This window comes from Elaeis guineensis, chromosome 2 (assembly GCF_000442705.2).
Source record: "Elaeis guineensis isolate ETL-2024a chromosome 2, EG11, whole genome shotgun sequence".
Taxonomy (NCBI): Eukaryota; Viridiplantae; Streptophyta; class Magnoliopsida; order Arecales; family Arecaceae; genus Elaeis; species Elaeis guineensis.
The window spans coordinates 10,718,060-10,742,216 of NC_025994.2; the positions used below are offsets into that span (position 1 = coordinate 10,718,060).

Below are 24,157 nucleotides of genomic sequence, written 5' to 3' on the forward strand. Positions count from 1 at the left end.
GCAATATACGAGCTTTGATGCTCACATAATTTTTGAGAATTTCTCAAGATCGATCCTTACATGCATGCAATATACGAGCTTCTGGATCTCTAACTTCTTATCTCTACCTTATCTTTTAAATCTCAATCTTGATGGATTTCTCTCACGATCTTAGAATCATCATGATATTCTCATACTTTGACTTTCAGAATGAGGACTCCAAGAAGAAGATGAGCTCTTTGAAGATCGAAGACCTCAAAGCTATCAATCTCCCATAGTGCCCATTCCATTACGAAAGTTGAAGAGCTATTCTTATAACAATTATTAGCAATGTAAATTAAACTTTTCATTGTAATTATATTTTTTATGTACGTAATTTTTTTAAATTTTTTTTAAAAAAATCATAAATTAACTATTTATATAAAATTTTTTTGATTAATAAAAAATTAATTTTTTGATGAAATTATTTTAAAAAAATTTTTAGGCCAAAAATTTTTTAGATTAAAGAAAATTAATTTTATTTTTCATCATAAATATTTTTTTAATATCATTTTTTTGTTAAATTTTTTGGATAAAAAATTTTTTGATGAAAAAAATCTTAAATTAATTTTTTATAAAATTATTATTGAAAAGATATTTAATTATTAGCAACATAAAATGAATATTCATTGTGAATAGTCTTTAAATTTTTATAAAATTTTTTAAATAAATATATTTGCAATGTAAATTTATTTTTCATTGATAACTATATTTAAAAAAAAATATTTTCATCAATTTTTATGAACAAAAAATTTGTTAATTAAAAAAAAATTATTAACAATGAAAAGGTGTGTTCATCAGAAAAACTATTTCAAAAATATTTTTTTTAATTTTTTTGAGAAAAAATTATTAGAGGAGAAAATAAATTTTTTGGATGGTATTTATTAGCGACGAAAATTAGATTTCCATCGCTAATCACCTTATTAATGATGATTTTTTTTTTCATCATCAATAATTTATTTTTGGATAAAATTTTTTTAGAAAAAATTTTTTTAGTAGAGAATTTTTTTGGTAGAAATTATTGGTGATGAAAATAAATTTTCATTGCTAATAATGGTATTAGCGATGAAAATTTTCGTTGCTAATAGTTCTACATTAATTAAACGTCAACTCGACGTTCCTTCGCACGAATCCCTCTTCCATCACCCCTCCCTCTCCCCTCTCCCCTTTTCGAGCTCTCCCTTCTCCCCTCTCCTCTCTTCGATCGAGATCTCCCTCTCCCCTCTCTCTCTTCGAGCTCTCCCCGCCTCTCTTCCCGTCGGTGAGTGCGTCTCCACCGTCGCCGCCATCATTGCTGTTTATGTCGTTACCGTGGGCTTCTCCGATGCCGCCGTTGCCGTCTGTCAGAGGTAAGGATTTTTTCCACCTTTTTTTTGGTTGATCGGGCCATCGGGGCACGGAGGGGGCTGCGGGGGTAGAAAGCCGGGGGCGACACGGGGGCAAGGAAGGGATCGGTGGGTGACCGGGGGCGACACGGGGGCAGGAAGGGGGTCGGTCGGTGGATGGGGTTATAGGGTGGGGGGGATGGGTGGTCGGGGGTGACACGAGGGCGGGGATGGGATCGAGGGACAGCCGGGGGTGACACGAGGGCGGGGATGGGGCCGTGGGCGGTCGGAAGCGACACGGGGTCCAGAGAGGGGGTAGGCCGATGGAGGGGGTGGCTGGGATGGGGGTGGGTGGCCAAGGGTGACACGGGTGTGGGGATGGGGTCGGGGGGCGGCCCGGGGCGACACGGGGCCAGGGAGGGGGTCGACCGGTAGAGGGAGTTGTAGGGGTGGGGGTGGGCGATCAAGGGCGACACGGGGGTGGGGATGGGGTCGGGGGGCGATCGGAGGCGACACGGGGGTGGGGAGGGGGCCATGGGTGGCCGGGAGTGACACGAGGCTAGGGAGGGGGTCGATCGGGGAGGGGTGGGTGACGGTGGGGAGGAAGGAAGGGAAAAAGAAAACGAGAGAAAAAAAATAAAAAAAATAAATAAAAAATAAAAAAAATATTAATCAAATATTTTATTATTTAATTAATAAAAATAAAATCTAGATCACGATCTGAATTGGATCGAGGTCGTGAGATCCGGGTTGAGATCTCGATTCGGGTTGAGATCCAGATCGGGATCTGATCAAGATTCGAGTTGGGATCCGGATCGTGGGGGGTTGGAGAGGGCAGCGACGCCGTGAGAGATGGGTCACAAGAAATGGATGACGGTGGTGGTGCCGTAGGAGTGGGGGTCGGGTCCGGGCGGTGCGGGGTGGGTGACGACGCCGACATCGTGGGAGCAGAGGCCGTGGGTGGCCGAGTTCGGAGCTCGTTTAGGAGAAAAATATTTTAAAAAAAATATTTTTAGGCAAAAAATATTTTAAAAAATTAAAAAATTATTTATTATTTTTAGGTAAAAAATATTTTAGAAAAAAATAAAAAACCATCGAGCCTTTGGGATTGGGTTTCATGCTATTATTTTATATTAATATTATTTTACATGCTCAACTACTTATAGTTTATTTTATATTTATTACATAAATTTTTTAAAATTACTGCTGAAATTTATAAATTTTTTATTGTTTCACTAATACAATACATATTGCTTTTGCTTATTACAATTTAATTATTTTGTGTGCTATTTTGTATGCTTTTGTTTATTATAATTAAATATAAAAAATATTTTTATTTTAGAGAAAATTCTATTAAAATTTTTGATAAAAAAATTTCAATACAAAATTATTTTTTTTGATAAATTAGAAATCTATCTTTAAATGTATGTTCAGAGATGATAGTTAAATTGCATTGAGCCGTAGATTTTCGTTCAAGAGTCGATCTTGATTGAGATCGACTCTTGGATGTCCCATATTCAGACTTTTTGAAAAAATAATAATCTTATTATTGTTAATAGTTGATATTTTATTTTATTATATGGTACTCAGCAGTTATCTATCTACTGTTCTCTGGATATATGGTGGATAGGGTGCGTAGGCACCATATTCATGTTGTATACTCGAAGAACCATAGGGAGATGCTGTCAAAATTTTTGTAATAATAAAATAAAATATAAACTAATAACAATAATAAGATTATTATTTTTCTTAAAGGGATAGGGCCACACTTGTTAGTAATGATTTAAAATAGATAGGATAATATATTTTTGCTTCATTAAATTGGTGGAAGGAGATTTTTTATGTTATTATTTAGTCTATATTCTTTAATGCGTACTGTTTTGTATAAAATGATCCGTGTCTGGATCTGAATCAGGATTTGGTCTGAAATTTGGATCAGGTTTTGATTCGAAATCTGGATCGGGATCCGGTTCGGATGAATACTACTGAATTTTTTTTTGTTAATGGTTTTTATGTTTGTTGTTAGATGGATATCAACAAAAGTTGGATGAATGCTAGAGATATTTGTTTGCCTAAATATCGAAATGGTGTTTGAAATTTTATAGAGTTTGCATGGTATAAGGCTGACAGTGCTAGTCAGATAAAGTGTCCATACAAAAGATATGTCAATATGATATATCATCACATAATACTTGTTGAGGAGCATCTGTTATATTATGGAATAGATAAGAAGTATACTTGTTAGATATGGCATGGGAAGGATGATCCGAATGAAGTTGTGCGTGACGATGACGATACTGGAGATGATAATGATGCCGCTGAATCGGTCGAACATGGTGGTATAGAAGAACTATTGGATGATTTACATCAAGATATTTATTCAAATATACACATGAGTACTAGCACATCTGAAGGCAATTTTGATCATGAACACAATATCCAACTTGAGGTAAAAGGGTCTTCTGAACAGTTTATAAAGCTTATAAGGGATGCACGAGAGCCACTCTATCCAAATTGTGTAAAGTTCTTCAAGTTAGAGTTTTTGATAAAATTACTTCATATTAAAATTGTGAATCGATGGAGTCAGATATCATTTGATCAAAATTTGATATTGATTAAAGTAGCTCTTTCCGATGGAGAGAGACTTCCAAAATCGTATTTTGAAGCAAAAATATACATATGAAAATTGAGACTTGGTTATATTTCTATACATGCCTGCAAAAATAACTGTATATTATTTTATAAGGATAACGAATAGGCAACTAAATGTCCAAAATACAGTGAGCCTAGGTACAAAACCGATAACAAGAAAGGAAAAAAGATACCTTAAAAGATTTGAGGTATTTTTCATTGATTCCAAGATTTCAAAAGTTGTATATATCCACAAATATAGCTAAAGAAATGAGATGGCTTCATGAGCAATGGGTTTTGGAGAACATACTTAGCCACCCGACTGACTCCATAGTGTAGAAAGACTTCGATGCAAAGTATCTGTACTTTGCGAGTGACCCATGCAATATTCGACTTGGTCTAGCGACAGATAGATTTAATTTTTTTGGCAATTTGAGTACTTCCTACAGTATGTGGCTTGTGATGCTAGTTGTATATAATGTGTCACCTTTAAAGTGCATAAAAGAATCATTTATTTTTACGTCACTATTGATTCTGGATCTAAAAGCATCATATAATGAAATTGATGTAAATCTACGGCTGTTAATCGATGATCTGAAAGAGCTATGAGAAAACATGGTATTGACATATGATTCTGTGAGTTAAAAAAATTTTAAGTTATATGCTTCAATTTTATAGACCATAAATAATGTTTCTGCATATAAAAACTTATCTGGGTGGAGCACCAAAGGATATCTGGCATGTTCAATATGCAACAAGGATGCATCCTCCTTATATTTAAAGCATGGACGAAAAATATGTTTTATGGGTCATTGGTGGTTTCTATTTGATAATCATTTTTGGAAGATCCGTTGTAACCAATACTTTGATGGTAAGTCTGACTGATGTTCGCCACCTAAGGAGTTAAGTGGAGCAGAAGTTTTAGAACAACTTAAAGTCATTAGAAACGTCCAATTTGAAAAAATATCAGATACTCACAAGCGGAAGCATACTGAAGCTGAGCTGAATTGGATGAAGCAAAGTATTCTTTTCAAACTACCATATTGGAAGTAGCTACTACTTCATCATAATTTGGATGTAATATACATTGAGAAAAATATTTATGATAATATCATCAGTATAGTATTGAATATTTCAGAAAAAATAAAAGATAGTATAAAAGCTCGCCTTGATTTGTTGAAAATGAGAATCCGATCAGAGTTGTATTTAGTTCGTCGAGATGATAGATTTTTTATGCCACCTTCATGTTATTAGCTATTTGGCGACGAAAAAAGAGTTTCTGTGGATGGTTCAAAACTATAAAATTTTCTAATGCACACACTTCAAACGTATCACAGTGTGTTGGTAACAACGCCAGCAATATCTCTGGCATAAAAAGTTATAACTCCCATGTGATGATGCAACGCTTGCTTTCTGTGGTCATGCGTGGCTATTTGGGTGGTGATATTTAAATTGCATTGATTGAGTTGAGAGTGCTCTTCCAAAAATTGTGCTGTCAAAAATTAAAGATTAACTTACTTGAGAAGTTTGAGAAGGATATTGTGCTCATTCTTTGTAAGTTAGAAAAAAATTTTTCATCATTATTTTTTGATGTTATGGTGCACCTGACTAGTCATCTTCCAAAGAAAGCTTTTTTGGCCAGACCGGTATATTATCGGTGGATGTATCCTATTGAAAGGTAAAAAAATTATACGCACTACTTTATCATAAGATATAAATATATTTTTAAAATTTAAATTTATTTTTATTTATAAATTTTTGTGTATCCTAAAAAAGTATGTGCATAATAAAGCACAGCCTGAAGGATCCATAGTGGAAGCATACGTAGCTAAAAAGTGTGTTACGGTCTACTCGATGTATCTTGATGATATCGAAATAAGATTCAATCATACAGATCGTAACGTAGATCATGAATGGGGTGATAATAAACTGACGTTGTCTATATTTAAACAAATGGTTCGACCCATTGATAGAAGGAGATATGAATTTATGGACGTGAATGAGCTATCCAAGGCACACTTCTACGTTCTAAATAATTGTAAAGAAATTGAAGATTTCATTGAGTAAGTACCATTTTAGTATACTATTTAATGTTCTAAGTATTTTTTTCATGTCGATGTAAAATTAAAAATCATGACTTGTTGTAGTGAGCACAAGAGTATACTATGCAGAGAGAATAATACGGATGCTGATGACCGACATAGGAGAAAATTTACAAAATAATTTGGTGAACTTGTAAGTTACACTACTAATGCATTATTTTTAATAATTATAGAAATAATTATTTGAACCAACATAATTTTTTATGTTATGGTGTAGATGAAATATAAGTATTTTAATAAAAAAGAGGGTACGATCGATGAGTTGTATGATTTAGCATATGGCCCCAATCGAAGGGTTAACCACTATGCATTCTGTATCATTAGAGGAATGAGATTTCACACAAGGGAGCTTGAGATGCAATGATAGACCCAGAATAGTAGGATTGCTATGATAGGATATGAAAGAGAAGAAGAGTTTGAATATTATGGTGTACTGATAGATATCATAGAACTGAAGTGTGGGTCCAGTAATTCTGTATTCTTGTTTCAGTGTGAATAGTGGGATATTAGTAATAAAAAGATCAGTATTCATATCGATCCATACTTTATCAGTGTAAATTTTGCACGAACATGATACCAGAATGAGCCGTATATATTAGCAACTCAAATGAAACAAGTAATATATTTGAAGAATCTAAAGTATTAAGGTAATTGGTATGTCGTACAAAAAATAACACCTAAAGGCATATATGACATACCAATCCAATTAGAGATGGATGAAAATTTGGATTTACATGATGAAAAAGCTTTTCAAGAGAAAGAATAAATATTAACCGAGCTTCTTGTTGATGAAAAACTTGTAACAGCTCCTTTGAATAGGGCTGATCTGCCGTCCAACGAAGTTGAAGCTGATTTTATATTTAATCTTGATGAGAGTCAGAGGGCAAGGATCAGTTTATAAATGATGATGAGATAGAAAATGATATATTAGTCGATTATTGTGATTCGAAGGAGGATCTACACATCGAGAAAGATATGAATATTGATGAGTAGATCTATATTTTTTGTTCAATCTTCTCTTGCAATAATAGTATGCGATATAATTTTATTCATTAGAATGTAATTTATTTTTTATTATTATTGTTCAATATTATATTCATTTATATGTTAAGAATTATAGGTATGGCACTAGAAGATAGACGATGATGTTCGCGTTCGCAGTCTACCTTGGAGGCTGAGGTGCTTTCATCGATTTTCATAACTGTACCAGCTCCATCGTCAGAGGGTCCTGCACTGACAAGTCCCAGTGAGGTGGGTCCGAGTGAGATGGATCCAAGTGGTATTATTATACTTTTGATATAATAAAATTTATTTTTTTTATTTAGATAGCTGTCATACTAATGATTTATTTATTATTATTTTAAGCCAGTCTCCACCAGTGGTGAGGTAAGGGTGAGGTCCATCGAAGAATCTCACTCTAAAGTGTTGGAGACACAAGCACCTGGGATAGCATCTCTATATTAAGATACCACCCGACTACACCAAGCCCATTAGGGGATGGTGCGAGTCGTGACAGACCAAGCTGGGCATCATATGCCACAGCTATGCTCCTGTGATGCTTTTCGATTGGCGTCATATTGTACGGGCTCAGAGAGATATTTTCTACACCCAGTTATAGGTAAAATAAATTATACTATAAATATTAATTAGCACGGTATTCTTTTAATATTTGTTATTGGCAGGGTGTATTTGATATTATTGATTTTGAGGATGATCTTGTGCGGCGAGCTGTGGACGCTCATTTATGTTTGCATTTCAAGGAGTATCGCCACCACATCTATCAGCATTGGTATCATATGATGCAGGATCATGGGATGGAGGCAGTGCGGCAGTGGCCCTATGACAGCATCACTATGGATGATTGGGCTCTCATATACCGGCATTATGAGGATCTGACATATCAGGTTACACATTTAATTTTTATTTTAGAGTTTAATGATTGAATCATTTATTCTTAAATTTAGTTTGTTACCTACTAATTTGACTGCTAACTGTACAGAGACGATGTGCCCAGAATGCTGCGAATTGAGCGAGACAAACCATATCGCATTATGGGGATTCGAGATCGTTCGCTCGTCATATAGAGTAGATGGTAAGTAATTTCTAATTAGTATATTTTAACTCTCTAACTATTTAAAATTTTTTTAATTAATTATTCTCAAATTGTAGAGAGATGCAGAGAGTGGCAAGCTTTCTGGTAGGATAGATATCTACCAGCAGACCCACTAGCGATGATCAGGAGAGTGGACGATGGGGAGTCAGGAGTTTTTTGTAAGTTTTTTCAATTATTTTTTCATTCATAGTTTTATTTTCAGTACAAAATTTAAATAGCTATAACTTTAATTTTTAAGACCGTATGATAGGCATCAGATCCCATCCTATCTCTGAGGGCTCGATCGTACCCACAGATGATGAGATCTATGATCAAGTACTTGGTACGAGATCCTGCTATGTTAGGGGTCTAGGATATGGGATTAGTGCTTTCTCATCCTCATGCTCGTCCAGGGCTGACATCTATGCTGCTTGTGATGCTCGATTAATGGAAGTATAGAGACAGGCTGAGTAACGAGCTGATGAGTTTACTGTACGCATCGACAAGTACCAATGGCTTCAAATCCAGATGATGGAGTGGATAGCATAGATGGAGCAGATGATGCAACTGATGAGGCAGTAGCAGGTCGGTCTGAGCTCTTTCGAGTGCTCTCCTTCTCCAGTCCGTTGCCCTTCTGCAAATGCCGACACTTGATGATCTCTTTATGTAGCTTTTTATTTTTATTTTAGATATCTTATAATTTTAATTTAATATAATAAAATAATAAAATTTATTTATATATTTATTATATAAATTTTTTTATTTTAATTTATAAAAAATATTATAAATATAAATTAAATATATATATTTATAAATTATTTTTAAAAAAATATGTGTAAATTTTTAATGATGGAATTATTCCGCTTTCATTTCACCTTCGAGCCTTATAACTAAGAAGGGAAGTAAGCTAGTCAGGTCCTGAGAACTGCAAGCGGTTGGTTTTTTTGATAAAATATTAGTCACCAAAAAATATATTAGTGATGAAAAATTAATCGTAAATAAATTTTTTAATAAATTTAAAAATATTAAAATTTTATATTAAATTAATAGTGATGAAAATATTTTTATCGTAAATAATTGATAATTTATTAGCAAAGAAAATTTACTTCAGAAATTATCATATTTATGATAAAAAGTTTAGGTCGCTAATATTCTTTTAAATTTAATTTTTATAAAAATTTTTAATTAAATTAATAGTGATGAATGTGATTCATCATTATTAATTATTTTTTTATTAGTGACATAATATTTCATCATAAATTATCATTTTTTACGACTAAAATTTTTCATCGTAAATAGTTTTGAAAAAAAAAATTTAATGATAAAAATTTTTGGTCGGTAATTTCGATTATTGGTGATGAATATGTTTTTCCATCATAAAAAATTATCAATGATGCCATTATTTGCGATGAAATATTAGCGATGATAATTTCATCGCTAATAATTATTATCGATGAAAATCTATTATTAGCGATAAATTTTTTGCATCGCTAATACCCTATTCTGTTATAGTAAATCTTGCCTTAGGTGCCACAAATACTTTTCATTTATGTTATTTCTAGGATGTTTAGAACCTACGGCATTCACATTTTGCTCGATATAATTCACAGAAATATCTACATATAACTGAAAGAAATCATTTATAAAGAAACCACTTTTAATTTTATTATTTTTAAAATAAATATTACAATGGTCCTTAAAGAAACTAATTACATAATCTTCTTGTATTAAGCAAGAAATAGAAGTTAGATTCTTGCTCGCAATAGGTACAAAGTTACAATCTCTTAATAATAAAATATTTTTTTATGATAGCTATAGAGAATACATTTTCACAGCCACAGCAGCAACTTTTACTCCGTTTCCAATACGTAGAATCATTTCACCATCCCTTAGCTTCCTGCTATCCTCAAGATCCTACAAAGAAGTGCATAAGTGAGCACTAGATTTAGAGTCAAGCATCTAACTAGATGCAGAAGAAATCAAGTTTACTTTTATAACGAGCATACCTTCAGAAGGTCCACTTTCCTTCTTGTTCTTCAGTGTTGCCATATAAGCTGGGCAGTTCTGCTTCCAATGGCTGTCAATATTGCAATAAAAATATTTTTTTTTATCAGTGGCCTTCTTCTTCAGAACCACCTTCTTCTCCTTCTTCTTACTCTCTATCTTCTATTTCTTCGTGAATTTTTTTCTTCTTCCCAATAGACTTTTTTTTGGAAGAAATCTACTTTATAGCAAGTATAGAACTCCTTAAACTCTTCAAGGTTTCCTTAGTTGTGATCAACATGTTCATTAACTCGGCCACGGTGCACTGGATCATATTTATATGGAAGTTTACAATAAACTGCTCATATGAATCAGTCAAGAACTATAAAATGAGGTCAATCTGCAAGTCCTTATCCATGGACATTTTGAGCTTCTCAAGCTCCTCAAGATCCTTGATTATTGTCAAATAATGATCGTGGATCGACTGTCCTTCATGCATCTTCATTTTGAAGAGTCACTTGGATACTTCGTAGTGAGCTGCATGGCTCTGCTCATCATACAACTCTTATAGATGAGCCAGCATATGTCTGGCAGTCTTCATATCCTCATGTTGGTGCTGTAATTCGTTAGACATTGACGCCAACACCTAGCACCTAATCTTGTTGTCATCATCCAACCACTTCTTATGAGACACTCTCTGATTAGTAGTCAGATGGGCTAGAAGAGAGAGAAGGTCTTGATCAAAGACAGGCCAATTTTTTAGAACTCAAAATAATTTTCAAATTTCGAAGCCCATCCTTAAAATTTGATCCGATCAACCTATTGTTCTCAAGGATTCTAGTTAGGGGATTAGAAGTAGACATTGTTCCTATAGAGAGTCAAAGCTTTTAGTTAGAATTTGTACTGACTTAACCAATTTATTTTTAAAATTTTATTTTAAAAAAAAATTTGAGCTCTCACTATTTTTCTCGAATCTCCACACTCTCTAGATAGAGAAACGAAAACCTTCATGATCAAAGATTTCTAATGGGTGCTACGATCTCACTGATTAGCTCACTACCTCATCCAACAGTTATTGGTGATAGATCAGCTAATGAGTGGACAACTCTTATCCATATTTTTTCAAACATGTTGCAGTCATCTTCGGTCTCTAATTTGTGAAGCCTCACTGTATCCAAAATATTGGTCCACTCTTTAATTAAGTCAGACCCACCATTTGTATGAAATGGAGCCGTCATTGGGACTCTCATCGTATCCAGAATATTGAGCCCAACCCCATCTCCATTCTATAGCATCTCATGCCTAATAACATGGTTGCTTTTTTTTAGTGCAACTGAATCACTGTGTCTAGTCGAGAACGGTCAACCCTGAGAAGGGCCCGCACAACTAAAATGGTAGACGACCGCTAGACTTAATATTTTATTAGAAAGATTTGATTTAGATCTTTTTTTTAATTAGTTATAATAGTTATAACTAACCTAGTGCTATAAGCTAGCTTGAGTCAACAAGTAACCTAATATAAAACCTAGTCTACTAAAATGGCCAAGTAAGTTAAGATGTGTGGGAGTCCTCCCATTACTTACCTTAGATACCAACAAATTGATCAGGTCAGACAACAAAATCAATTAATAAACCATCATTTATGTACTTATCTTAGACACCAAATTGGTTGATTAGAATCGATCAGGTTAGCCCATTGATTCATACTCAAACTACAGAGCCAAATTAGGTCTTAAGTTGATCGATAACATGTGGCTATTAATTGATCTGATCAAATTATAACTACTTGGGTTGGTCACGAGCACATTTGATCTCATCCTAACCAACATTTGATTTGATCTGATCAACCGCTCAAACTAGACCTAACTGAGCTACCCACACCCTGAACCCATGTATTATGAAATTGACTTAGATCTTCAATTCTCAATTTTTAGATCTGTTTAATTTCATGTCTTAATTCTCAATTAAGTCCATGGATCTAATCATATGTCTAAACAATTTAGATCAATATTACATCATATACAAAATTTTCTGCTCACCCTCGAGTCAACTCGCCTTGGACCCAAGTCGACTCATCACAGTGAGTCGGCTCGAGTCTAAACCAAGCTGGCTCCCATTGACGAATAGAGAATCTGTTTGCCATAGTCCATTGAATCGAGTCAGCTTATCTGCAAACTAAGCTGGCTCTGCAGGATCTCAAGCCGACTCTGATGAAAAGGAGTCGACTCGAAGAAGAATCGAGTCGACTCGAAGAAGAATCGAGTCGACTGGACGGGTATACCAGCAACGAGTTTCACAATTTTAACGATCCATACATAATAAAAAGTTCTAATTTAAAAATTATAATAATTTTGAAATCTAAATAATTAAATTATACATCAAAATCTAGATTTTTGGATCTAGAGTTTTGCAGAAAATTAAATTTTTTCTTTCACTATTCTTCTTCACTACAGGAAAAATGGCCATTAACGACGCTATTAATGGTCATTAACGACGCTTTAAAGCGTCGCTATTCGGCTTTACGACGCTTCGAAAAGCGTCGGCAAAGCGTCGACTATGCAAGAGTGGGGACGAATATCGCCGACGCTTTGTAAAAGCGTCGTTATTTTTTAACGACGCTTTAAAGCGTCGTAAATATTTACATTAACGACGCTTTAAAGCGTCGTTAAATTTGTCTTAACGACGCTTTAAAGCGTCGTTAATGTAAATATTTACGACGCTTTAAAGCGTCGTTAAAGACAAATTTAACGACGCTTATAAGCGTCGTTAATGTAAAAATTTACGACGCTTTAAAGCGTCGCAAAAGACAAATTTAACGACGCTTATAAGCGTCGTTAAAGGTTTTAAGAGGAAAAAAAAAATACAAATATTATTTAAAAAAAAAATAATACAATACATTCCTGTACGAAATCATATCACACCTGTACAATACAATAAACATGTACAATCACCACATTCACATTCACACCTGTACAATCACCATCATTCACATCACCTGTACAATACAATAAACATGTACAATCACCACATTCACATTCACACCTGTACAATCACCATCATTCACATCAAAAGCAAGCTGAAATAGAAAATTTAATCAAACCAAAAGATAATATTTTATATAAATAAAAATAAAGTACTAATCGTCCATTACAATCAAGAGTAATATAAATAAATATAAAAATATAACAAAAATAAAATAACATCAATCTGCAGGCGGATGGTCGTCGTTGTCTCCACGTGACGTGCCGCTATCTCGACGGGTGCCTGATATGCCAGGAGCCTACAAAAAATATATCAAAAGCATGATTTGCATATCTATAAATAAAATATATAAATCATTAAATTAATACAAAAATATATATTTAATATTATGTGTTTACCTGAGATGAACCATACATCTCTAATAAAGATGTAAGGCGATCAATCTGTCCCCTCATGGCCTGCATCTCGGCATGGCTCTGTCGCATCTCCTCCATCTCAGCGGCACGACTCTGTCTAATCTCCTGTATCTCCGCCTCGAGTCTGCGAACGCGTGAATCCTGAGCATCTGTTGCAGCATGCTGCGTATATCTACTAACCTCAGATAACTGAGTGGGGGTGACTCCTACTCCATAATCCCTCACTCGGCCGTAGCGCTCTGGTCCCATCAACTCTGTGAATACCTCGGCCTCGATACGGCTCTGCTGCGTAGATGCTGCGGACTCGTCGTCACGCTCCGCAATGAGAGATGTAGCCCTCTCCTGTATTTTTTTTGAAAACAAGAGTTATACATTAATAGCTAACAAAATTAAATTTAAATCATTGCAAAAAATATAATATTAACAATGCCGTACATATAAATCTCTCGACTCATCTCGAACAAAAGTACCATCCTGATGAGTATGAGTCATCCGGTAAAACTCCACTTGTCCGGGTTCCCTCCCATGCTCATCCTCCTACACAAATAATTTCAATTTTAAGCAAACAGTTATGATAATTTAAAAAAATATATGAGTATCATGATACAGACATGGTCCACGATACATAATGATATTAGTTATATAAATATTTGAACATAAAAATTAAAAGTTAATTATGAAAGTTTAAGGAACATACAAACTCCTGTCGGAGTCGTGCATAACTCTTCGACCCCGATGTATGAGGAACAGACTGAGCTGCTCGTGCAGCTCTACCAATAGCAGAATAAGTCTGTAAAATAAAGTAAAGAACTTGTTATATATACAATATATAATAAAAATTAATATTTTTATAAAATATTTAAGAAAAAAAGATAATAAACAGATAATATACCTGTGCCCTCTCGGAGAACCAGTAATGAACCAACTCCATCCACTGATGAGGGGGTACATCAGGAGGACAATTCCTAGCAACCTCCTCCTCTGTCATACCCTGTCTCATATAGTCCTTCTTCAATTGTGCTTTATATTCTTTCCATTTGCGGTTGAGAGACTTCATTACAAAATCATGAGTGGATGGAGGGAGAACAAACTTGCTCTATAAAAAAAAATGTTAAATGAAATAAATTATATAAATGATTAACAATTAATATACAGTATGAACATCAATTCATTACCTCTATAACTCGGAGGAGCTCAACTTTGTACGTTGGAAGCATGTCATTCCATTTTGCATAGCCCAACGGACATAGCTGAGGCCTCCGAGCAACAGTCCCCAAAAATGAAGTCAATAAGCAGGCAGCTTTCTTAATTGGCTGACCTAGCTGATTGCACTCCACAACAATCCTCTCGCCCTCACGCATCTGCCACACATCTCGTACTACTGTGGGTCCGCGTCTGGGGCGTACTCTCCCGGATCCGTCTGCAAAAAATACATAAAAGTAACTATATCATAAATATACATAAAATGAAATAAAAAAAAATTACATGAAAGACAATATATACCCTGCACGTGTATCTCATCATCTGGCTGATGAACAGGAGGATCGTGCTGTGCTGATGATGAAGGACAGGGCTCAGAATGCTGTGCAGCTGAACTGGCCTCAGGCTGCTGTGCTGAAGAAGACGTACCGGCCTCTGTCTGTGAAAACTGGAACTGCACACCAGCATATCGTCCCCTGCGACGCATGATGTCACCTAGCATTTATATAAATAAAAGGTAGAATCAGTTAATATATGGAGTAAAATAACATAATAATTAATGCAAAATATATACATCATAAATAATTATTACCAGTAACAATCAAGCAGTAGTGTTTTCTTCGAATTCTGTTCTAACCAACGTCGTCGTAGCATTTAAATCATCAGCTGGCACAAAATTGTAGGGCATACATTGTGTATAAGTGTCATCGTCATCATCCTCCACTTGGTTTCCCATATCATATAAGTCTCTAGGTTTTGTTTTGATGACAGTAAACCAATCTTTATCTTTTGCGTCTTGTACATAAAATACTTGACGAGCTTGAGATGAAAAAATGAATGGGTCATCCTTCAATAACACACCAGTGTGTATCAACCTTGAAAAATTTATAAGTGTAAATCCATTTGCATCTTGTTTCAAACCCCTTGGTGAGTTTATGTCTATCCAATCACATCTAAACAGTACTACTTTAAATTTTTCATAATAATCCAACTCATAGATATCTTTAAGTGCACCATAATAGGATTTTCCATCCGCTTCCACCATAACACCGCTATTCTGTGTTTTTCTAAATTTCTCCCGTTCTCTAGTATGAAATTTAAAGCCATTAATTATGAAACCATTATATCTATTCACAATCTTGTTAGGTCCTCGAGCAAGAGCTATTAGTTCATCTGACTTATTTGTCTCCATCATCTTTGATACCTAACAAAAAATGATATGACGAAGTGCAGTTGAGTTATCTGATATTAAATATGTATCAAAAATTAATATATTCAATAATTAAATATAAATCACACCTGATTCGAAAGCCACATAGGGAATAACTCGACCAACCATCGCTGTTCAATCCTTGCATTAGGACGAATGTTATGATTGGCTCGTCTCTGATAAATTAAAAATTCACTGCATAAAATATAAATATATCATTTAGAACATTATATCTAATATAAAATTTAAATTTTGATGTCATTCTTTAAATATACTAACCTGCGATGGTCAGATATTATGTCACTATGAAGTAACACATAACGATGTGCTTGTGCTAAGGATTTTTGATCAAGTACAATACCTTCACCTCTTCCCAAGAATTTTCCAGCAGTTAAGAACTTATACAGTTCTGCATTCTCCACAAAGTCATTATGCCGTTGAGGTCGACTAAAAATAGTCTCTACACCTTGAAGATATCTTGAACAAAATGTCAAACATTCATCCGCAATATATGCTTCAGCAATCGAGCCTTCAGGATAGGCTCTATTTCGCACATAATCTTTAAGACGCACAAGATACCTTCAAGAATTAAATATTTATTAAAATATCAGTATGCTGTTGTTTCTAATAAAATTATCAAAAGATTTAAGGTTTGTAATAATACCTCTCAATAGGATACATCCATCTATAATGTACCGGTCCACCAACTTTAACTTCTGAAGCTAGGTGAACGAGCAGATGTACCATAATAGTGAAAAATCCAGGAGGAAAAATCTTTTCCATCTGGCAAAGTGTAATTGCAATATCCGATTCTAACTGATCAAGTTCCCGAGGATCAATAACTTTGGAACATAATGCCTTGAAGAATGACGATAATCGAAGTACAATTGTAACAACTTGTTTCGGCAATGACGATCTTAAAGCTATTGGAAAAATATCTTGCATCAATATGTGACCATCATGACTTTTAAGATTTGAAAGTTTTCGATCCTTTAGATGCACACATCGTGAAATATTCGATGCATATCCATCGGGTACTTTGATACTTTTCAAAACTCCCAAAAAATTATCCTTTTCTCGAGCAGACATTGTGTAACATGCAGGAGGCACATAAATTCTATCATTAGCAAGCATTTTAGGATGAAGTTCCTGTCGGATACCCATTTCTTTTAAATCAAGACGTGCCTTCATGTTATCTTTGCTCTTTCCATCAAGGTTTAAAAATGTTCCAAGTAAATTATCGCAAACATTCTTCTCTATATGCATGACATCAAGATTGTGCCGAATAAGATTATGTTTCCAATAAGGTAAGTCAAAAAAGATACTTCATTTTTTCCATAAATGTTTACTTGGCTGTTGTGTAGATGCTATCTGTGTGTCTTCCTCATTTTCATCCTCGAAATAATTGTCTGGATCTTGAAACAACTCTGCATCTATAGTACTGATACTGACTTCCTCTGGTAACCCTTCGTGCACTGAGCTTTCAACATCATCCCTTCCTCTTTTTTTAGAGGACTTTGAGTGCTTACCATAGCTGTAATTCATGCCATCCATTTGTCTATGAACATCAGTTCCAGAAGGTGGAATAGGGGCACATCCCAATTCTATAGTACCATCAAACAAATCTTTCTGAAATCGAAACGGATGATTTGCTTCCAACCATCGACGATGTCCCATGTAACAAAATTTACCTCCATGTTTTAACCAAATTGAATGTGTTGAATCTCCACAACAAGGACATGCGACCCGTCCCTTTGTACTCCAGCCAGATAAATTGGCATATGCTGGAAAATCATTAATAGTCCATAACAAAGCTGCCCGTAGTTTAAATGTTTGGCCGTTGGAAGCATCAAATGCATCAACACCCTCCCACAACTGTTTCAATTCCTCTATCAAAGGCTGTAGAAAAATATCAATATCATTGCCTGGACCCTTATCTCCTGGAATAACCATTGACAAGATAAGTGATGATTGTTTCATGCACATCCACGGTGGCAAATTGTAAGGTATCAAAACGACTGGCCAAGTGCTGTAGGTAGAACTCAGGGTCCGAAATGGATTGAAGCCATCAGAAGCTAAGCCAAACCTAACACTGCGAACATCAGAGGCAAAATCAGGATGCCTATCATCAAATGCTTTCCATTGAAGACTATCTGCTGGATGTCTCAACATTCCATCCTTTGTACGTCCTTCATGATGCCATCTCATTGATGAAGCTGTTTTTGATGATGCATAAATCCTTTTCAATCTAGGTATAAGAGGAAAGTAACGCAATACCTTGGTCGGTTTCTTTTTACTCCGCGTTGCATCCAATTCATTCAGTACATCATCTCGATCTTCTTTTTGTGTTATCCATCTTGAAGATCCACATACATTGCATGACTCTTGATTAGCATTTTCACCCCGATATAACATACAATCTTTCGGACAACTATGAATCTTTTCGTATCCAAGATCCAATTCCTTTACTACTTTCTTGGCTTCATAATTCGATGGTGGTAAACGAGTGCTTTCTGGAAATGCATCCTTTAATAACTTGAGCAGCATGGTAAAACTCTTTCCAGACCATCCATTCAAATATTTTATATGAAATAAATGTACAAGAAAAGAAATCTTAGAAAATTTTGTACAACCCGGATATAATTCTTCGTCTGCATCTTTCATTAAGGTGTGATAACGAGCTGTCTCATCATTAGATGTATGTATGGGCTCCTCAACATGCATACGTTCCGTATGCGTACATCCATCAAACATCCCAACTGTTTCTTGTATACTACTGGATTCTCCTAAATTTTGAACATCAAATCCAAAAGCATCTGTTATCAAACCCCTTATATCATCATCTCTTGCAGAATTGTCTTCTAGGCTAGTGGATCCGCAATGAGTCAGGGGTTGGTTACATGATGATGGCAACATAGATTCTCCATGAAAAATCCAGTCGGTATAACCTCTTAAAAAACCATTCCATACCAAATGTTCTTCAACATTTTGTGGATCTAAAGAAGAACTATTTACACATTTCCGACATGGACATAAAATCTTTCCATTCAAACTACTTTTCTCCATACCAAATTTAATGAAGTCATGAACTCCATCTAAATATTCTTTACTATTCCTTGGTTTATTTATCCAACTTTTGTCCATTGTAGGATAAAACTGACCGAACTTGCAATTTATCTAAAAATAAAAAAAAATTATACAATCTATATTAATGCAATGAGTAAAAAATATCAGTCATTTCATAAAATCCAAAAAAATAACAGCTAGATAAAGTTTACATAGTAAATGCTTGCTATCATCAACTAATAGGTAAAGAAGGTCCTATCCCATTCAGAAAATGTATTAATTCTATAGGTCAATTACAAAAATCAAATGATATGCAACAAGAGCCGAAAAAAATTTCGGCAGCATTTCCCCTTAGTTCTTCCGTATAGGAAGAACAAAAGGAAAATACCATCCGAAATTTTTTCCAAACCTCTCAGCATACCATTTGATTATGGTAATGACCTATAGAATTACTCACATTTTCCAAACTGTCCATACTGGACAATCAATTGATCAATGTACATAATTCTTTTATCCGTACAAAAATAAATAAATGTACGGATATAATAGAATATGTACATTAATCAAAAGACGGGTCTATGTTTCGATGCAATGTAATTTTTTTTAAAATTAATTCATAATTAATTTGATTTAATACCTGATATTAACTTGGGGAGTAGTGGACAAAGAAACTTGGCCCAGCTTAATCCAGATGCTTAGTCTTCATCAGTCACGAAGATAAGGATAACGTAGGCCACACGATATCAGGGTCCAGCCACATAACGAGCGCCACATGTCAGATAAGCAATCGATCAGGATTCATGAAACTATGAAATTATCCATTCATCAACCATGTATCACAACCTTAATTAATTGTACTACATATTTTCGGGTGAACCTCGTAGAGAGATACTAAGAGGGTGTGGTTGTAAATTGATCTAGCTCTATATCATTTATTTTATGCTACACAGGTTTACCATATTTGATATTTGATAACTGGTTGTAAATTGATCATGTACAACCAGTTGTTAACCACCAAATCCAAAAGAGTATGACTTGCATAATTTGGAGCACAGACATACATGAAGTACAAGCCTACTCACTAAATCAAAATTTTCCTGTTACACATATTTGCATTATAATCCTTGCACAAGCACAGTAAAATAGAAACTTCAAAAGAACTATATATAAGCATGCCATTGATCAGAGGAAACAAACACAGAGAAGATTCTGGAAGACAGAGTGAGTGAAAAATAGATGCAGAAGCATAAGTAAGGGGGATTGGTAGCAAGAAGAGCAACATACTCACCGATCAAAGAGATTTTCAGGGTCCATCCTAAAATGTCAGGATAAATTTCACCACACTTCATAAACATTGCAGTAAAAAAACTTTCATTAATGAATTCAAGGTTTCATGTATTTAGAGCATGACATGATGACGGATGCTAAACAAGATTAAAGTATGATTTACAGCAGGAAGGTTGAAACAGGCCAAAATGAAATATAATAATACTATCATTGATCCAAAGAGACTAAATAACATCATCCACAGAAAGTAACATAATGACAAATAGATGAGTCATGCTCAAGTAATCACAAAATAATCAAAACACAACACTGCTAACATCATACTTGTTTCAAAATGAAAGAAAACATGGATTTAGGACGCCAGGTTTTGTGAAAGAAAACCATGCAGCACTAATAACGTCATATTGTTTTTAACTAGAATATTATGAAGGTGTAACTCTAGAAGATCATAATATTAGCATTTGCATTTCGTTACAAAAGAAAAAAACTACGAAATACAGATAACTCCAAAAGTTCATTATTTGTTTTCCTTATATTAGGCAGTGTATCCTTTCATCTTTCGTTCTACATTAGCGCTATATAGGCATTAAATAGCAATGTGTATCACAACATCATGGTAGCACATCTCCAGTAAATTAGAATCATAAGATTTGGTATAAAATTATCCCATCTCCCTCTCTTGCATTAGATGAAAATGAACCCAAATAAAGGGTTTTGGAATCCTTTTATGACCCATTGCCGGCCCAAACTAGTCAGCAACTACCGGATCAAACTTTCTATATAAGCCGATACGGGCAACATGAACCATACTGCAGAATACACACCTACTTGAAATGGAAGATGAGTCACATGCACATCGCACATGCACAAGGCAGACATGGACATGCACAGAGAGAAACCAATTGATGGACAACTTGCACCATCAAATTTCAACAGAGAAGAACTCTCTCACTTTCCTAGACCTAGGCGTATCAAAACCAGTCATGTGAAGATCTCCTCACACTCCCTAAAACCTAGCATCCACAGCAAAGAATTCTAGACCAAATTCGGAGCTCCAAAGAGAAGAACTCGCAATGTAAATCCTCTGTCCGTCTTTCTAAATATAAAGAACCCTAATTTCGAGCTTCCAAGCTCCACAATATCAACTAATTAAGAAGAAATACTAAAGAACAAGGGAATTATACCAGAATCCACGGATATCTCATCACCTTGAGGATTCGATTTGCGGATTTCTCGGATTCTGGGGTTTCCAGGCGGTGGATCCGATGCTGGAGCTGGATCGACCGGAGACCGCGTCGATGTTCGATGACGGAGAGGATTTCCGCTCTGAGAAATGGTAAACACATATTAGATGCGATTACCGGTCATGACACAGGGAAGGAGGGAGGGGGAGAGAGAGAGAGACCGAACCTTTGGGCCGAAATTGAATCGGTCGAACACGAATCAGTCTGCGCCAAACAAAATCCAAGCAAAAGTGCACGGCAATCGAAGGGAATCGTGATGGGAAGATGGCCGCCGGGAGGGGGGAGGGGAGGAGGGCCGGTGGGGTGGCTGCTTCCAACGGACGGTGTACGGCTTCGACAGCGCGGGTGCGGCGTCGACGGACGCGGCAGCAGAGGGGAGCGGCAAACGACGGTGAGCCGTGGACGGCGGATGCGCGTGGACGGCGGGCGCGGTGCCGGCGGCGGAGATGAGACGGGGTCGGCGGAAGAAATTAAGGATGGAAAGGGCGGCGGTAGATGGATTAGGGCACGGGGGAAGAAGGGTATTAAACGAACCTATCGACGCTTTTTAGCGTCGTAAATTACTGTACAAAAGCGTCGGCATTTGCTTTATTTGACGACGCTTTTGCTAAAAGCGTCGGCGTTCAACGCCGACGCTTTTAAGCGTCGTTAAACGACGACGCTTTTAAAAAGCGTCGGCAGGTCTGTGCAACTTGCCGACGCTTTCCAAAAGCGTCGGCAAAAAACTGTCGCTACATACCCTTTTCGTTGTAGTGCTTTATGGGATGTAATCACACGGCACCCCTACATATCCTAAGAGAACACTTTGATTGGACAAGAGAGAGATTTTAATTCTTACTTTCTCTTATGACTGAATGGCTTGATGATAAATCCAATTAGAGTACTTGGCTACTTAGATTTTAACCTAGATTTACACATATATCTCATATATCAAAATAGATCTAGTCTAAAAGCATGCTGGCAATCAAATCTAAACTACTTTTAGATCTATCTAATCATGCTGAAAGTTAGATCTAATCTAATATTTTTAGATTTGATCACTACTTCAGATTACATCTAAATCAGATCAGATCTGATTTAGATTTATGATCCATACAACCTGACTTTGATATCAGTTGAAGGATCGGATTGCCACACTAGATCGGTTTGGATCAGAGGCAGTGGAATTCAAAAATTTTCGATCTGATCTGGCATGCAAGGCATAGATCTAAATCAGATATTAAGCATGATAAATTAGCATGCAAATAATAATAAGGATGACACATCACCTTGCATGGGTAGACGATCTCCATAATTTGATGATCGTGATTTTGTCGAGGTCCGCTATTGAGCCGCATATATGTCCGATCTTTATAGGTATCCACTCGGACCTTTATCTAGGACTCTTTCTCCAAATCTGATTCACCTTCTCCAAGGTAGATCTAATGGCCCTTGATCAACGATGAATTTATCTCTGGGGCAGTCAGATCAATACTTGTCGTAGCCTTTCTTCTTCCTTCAGTTGGATGGTGCCTGAAATCCTTCAAGCGCGCTTCAAAGATCAGCCCAACTCCTTTGGGCATGAGATATGGCAGTAGCCTACTCTTGGCATGTGGAATTGGATACTGAACCCAACAGTAAGGGGTCCTTTTATAGACCCAAACCTTAATCTAACCAATTAGGAATGGCTCCCATTTGAATTCTCAATTCAAATAGGCCGTCCCATCCTTCTTATCCATAAGGGCATTGGCCCTTATGTTTCTTCATGCAAAAAATGAGGACTGAAGCCCTTTTCTTCTCTTATTTATTCGTGTAACAATTACACTAGAAATCTGACAAAGTGTGAAAGGATTTAATCCATTCAAAATTCAAGTAGACATTATGCCAACAACTTGGTTTAAATTTGAACATTTCAAATTTAATCTTTGAATTCAACTGGACAACCTCCTATCCACTTATCCTTATCCACATGGGGCACACGCCTCTGGATTTCATCCAGAAGGGGCATGCATCCCTTCTCTCTCTAGAAGTCATCTAGAAATGAGGGGCGTGCCAACACTTGGCACCCCTCTTTTTTATCCCATCCAACCACTCGAGAAAATTTGAATCAAATTCAAATTCAACCAAATGAAGTTAATTGCAACTAACAATTGGTGCTTAATTAAGAGCTTAACTTGATTAGGCTAAATCCTATCTGATAGAAAATCCAATCCAGGAGAAACTTGGGTCTAATCAAGTGCTAGCATGATTGTCTTAGACCCAATTAGATCAATTGAGTCCAATTAAGCAATCCTAGATCAATATCCTTTATTGTGTAACCTCATAGATTCAATTCTATATAGTAATGGGACATGTTGTGATTTCTTTTAGCAACATCATCGAAACACTTTTCAATAGATTGAAACTCTTTTCAATTCAGTCAATTAAAATTATCGATCATCAAAATAATTCTAATTGATCCCACAATCTACTAGTAACACCTAACAGAATGCAATGATAATCCATCAGAACTGAAAAAGAATCTTTAGGTACAGTTATCATGTGATCCGATTTTTCTATCGTGAGTCCTGACAGGATCGAGGTCAAGGTTAACTTATCAAACTTCATTCCTGTGATATGATA

General features: G+C 35.7%; 2 protein-coding genes across 2 annotated transcripts; both read right to left on the reverse strand.

Annotated features, from left to right (window-relative positions):
* Positions 1-13,240: 13,240 nt before the first annotated feature.
* LOC140855565 (uncharacterized) lies at positions 13,241-21,849 on the reverse strand. Its single transcript, XM_073251559.1, has 10 exons — positions 21,723-21,849; positions 21,521-21,638; positions 19,663-19,725; positions 15,053-15,244; positions 14,725-14,969; positions 14,442-14,645; positions 14,247-14,339; positions 13,985-14,086; positions 13,532-13,891; positions 13,241-13,431 (listed from the first exon to the last, which is right to left on the reverse strand). The coding sequence occupies exons 4-10, from the start codon at positions 15,234-15,236 to the stop codon at positions 13,354-13,356; spliced, it is 1,266 nt and encodes a 421-aa protein (XP_073107660.1). The 5' UTR covers positions 15,237-15,244; positions 19,663-19,725; positions 21,521-21,638; positions 21,723-21,849; the 3' UTR covers positions 13,241-13,353.
* Positions 16,054-18,407, reverse strand: LOC140855566 (uncharacterized). Its single transcript, XM_073251560.1, has 2 exons — positions 16,239-18,407; positions 16,054-16,154 (listed from the first exon to the last, which is right to left on the reverse strand). Exon 1 carries the CDS (start codon positions 18,372-18,374, stop codon positions 17,286-17,288), a length of 1,089 nt encoding a protein of 362 aa, XP_073107661.1. The 5' UTR covers positions 18,375-18,407; the 3' UTR covers positions 16,054-16,154; positions 16,239-17,285.
* Positions 21,850-24,157: the final 2,308 nt, after the last annotated feature.

Coding starts and splice junctions, on each gene's coding strand:
- LOC140855565 (XM_073251559.1), bottom strand. CDS start 15,236: ATGCGTCGCAGGGGACGATATGCTGGTGTGCAGTTCCAGTTTTCACAG. Junction 14,340..14,441: donor GGTTCTCCGAGAGGGCACAG/GTATATTATCTG, acceptor TTTATTTTACAG/ACTTATTCTGCTATTGGTAG. Junction 13,892..13,984: donor ATGAGTCGAGAGATTTATAT/GTACGGCATTGT, acceptor AAAAAAATACAG/GAGAGGGCTACATCTCTCAT.
- LOC140855566 (XM_073251560.1), bottom strand. CDS start 18,374: ATGTTATATCGGGGTGAAAATGCTAATCAAGAGTCATGCAATGTATGT.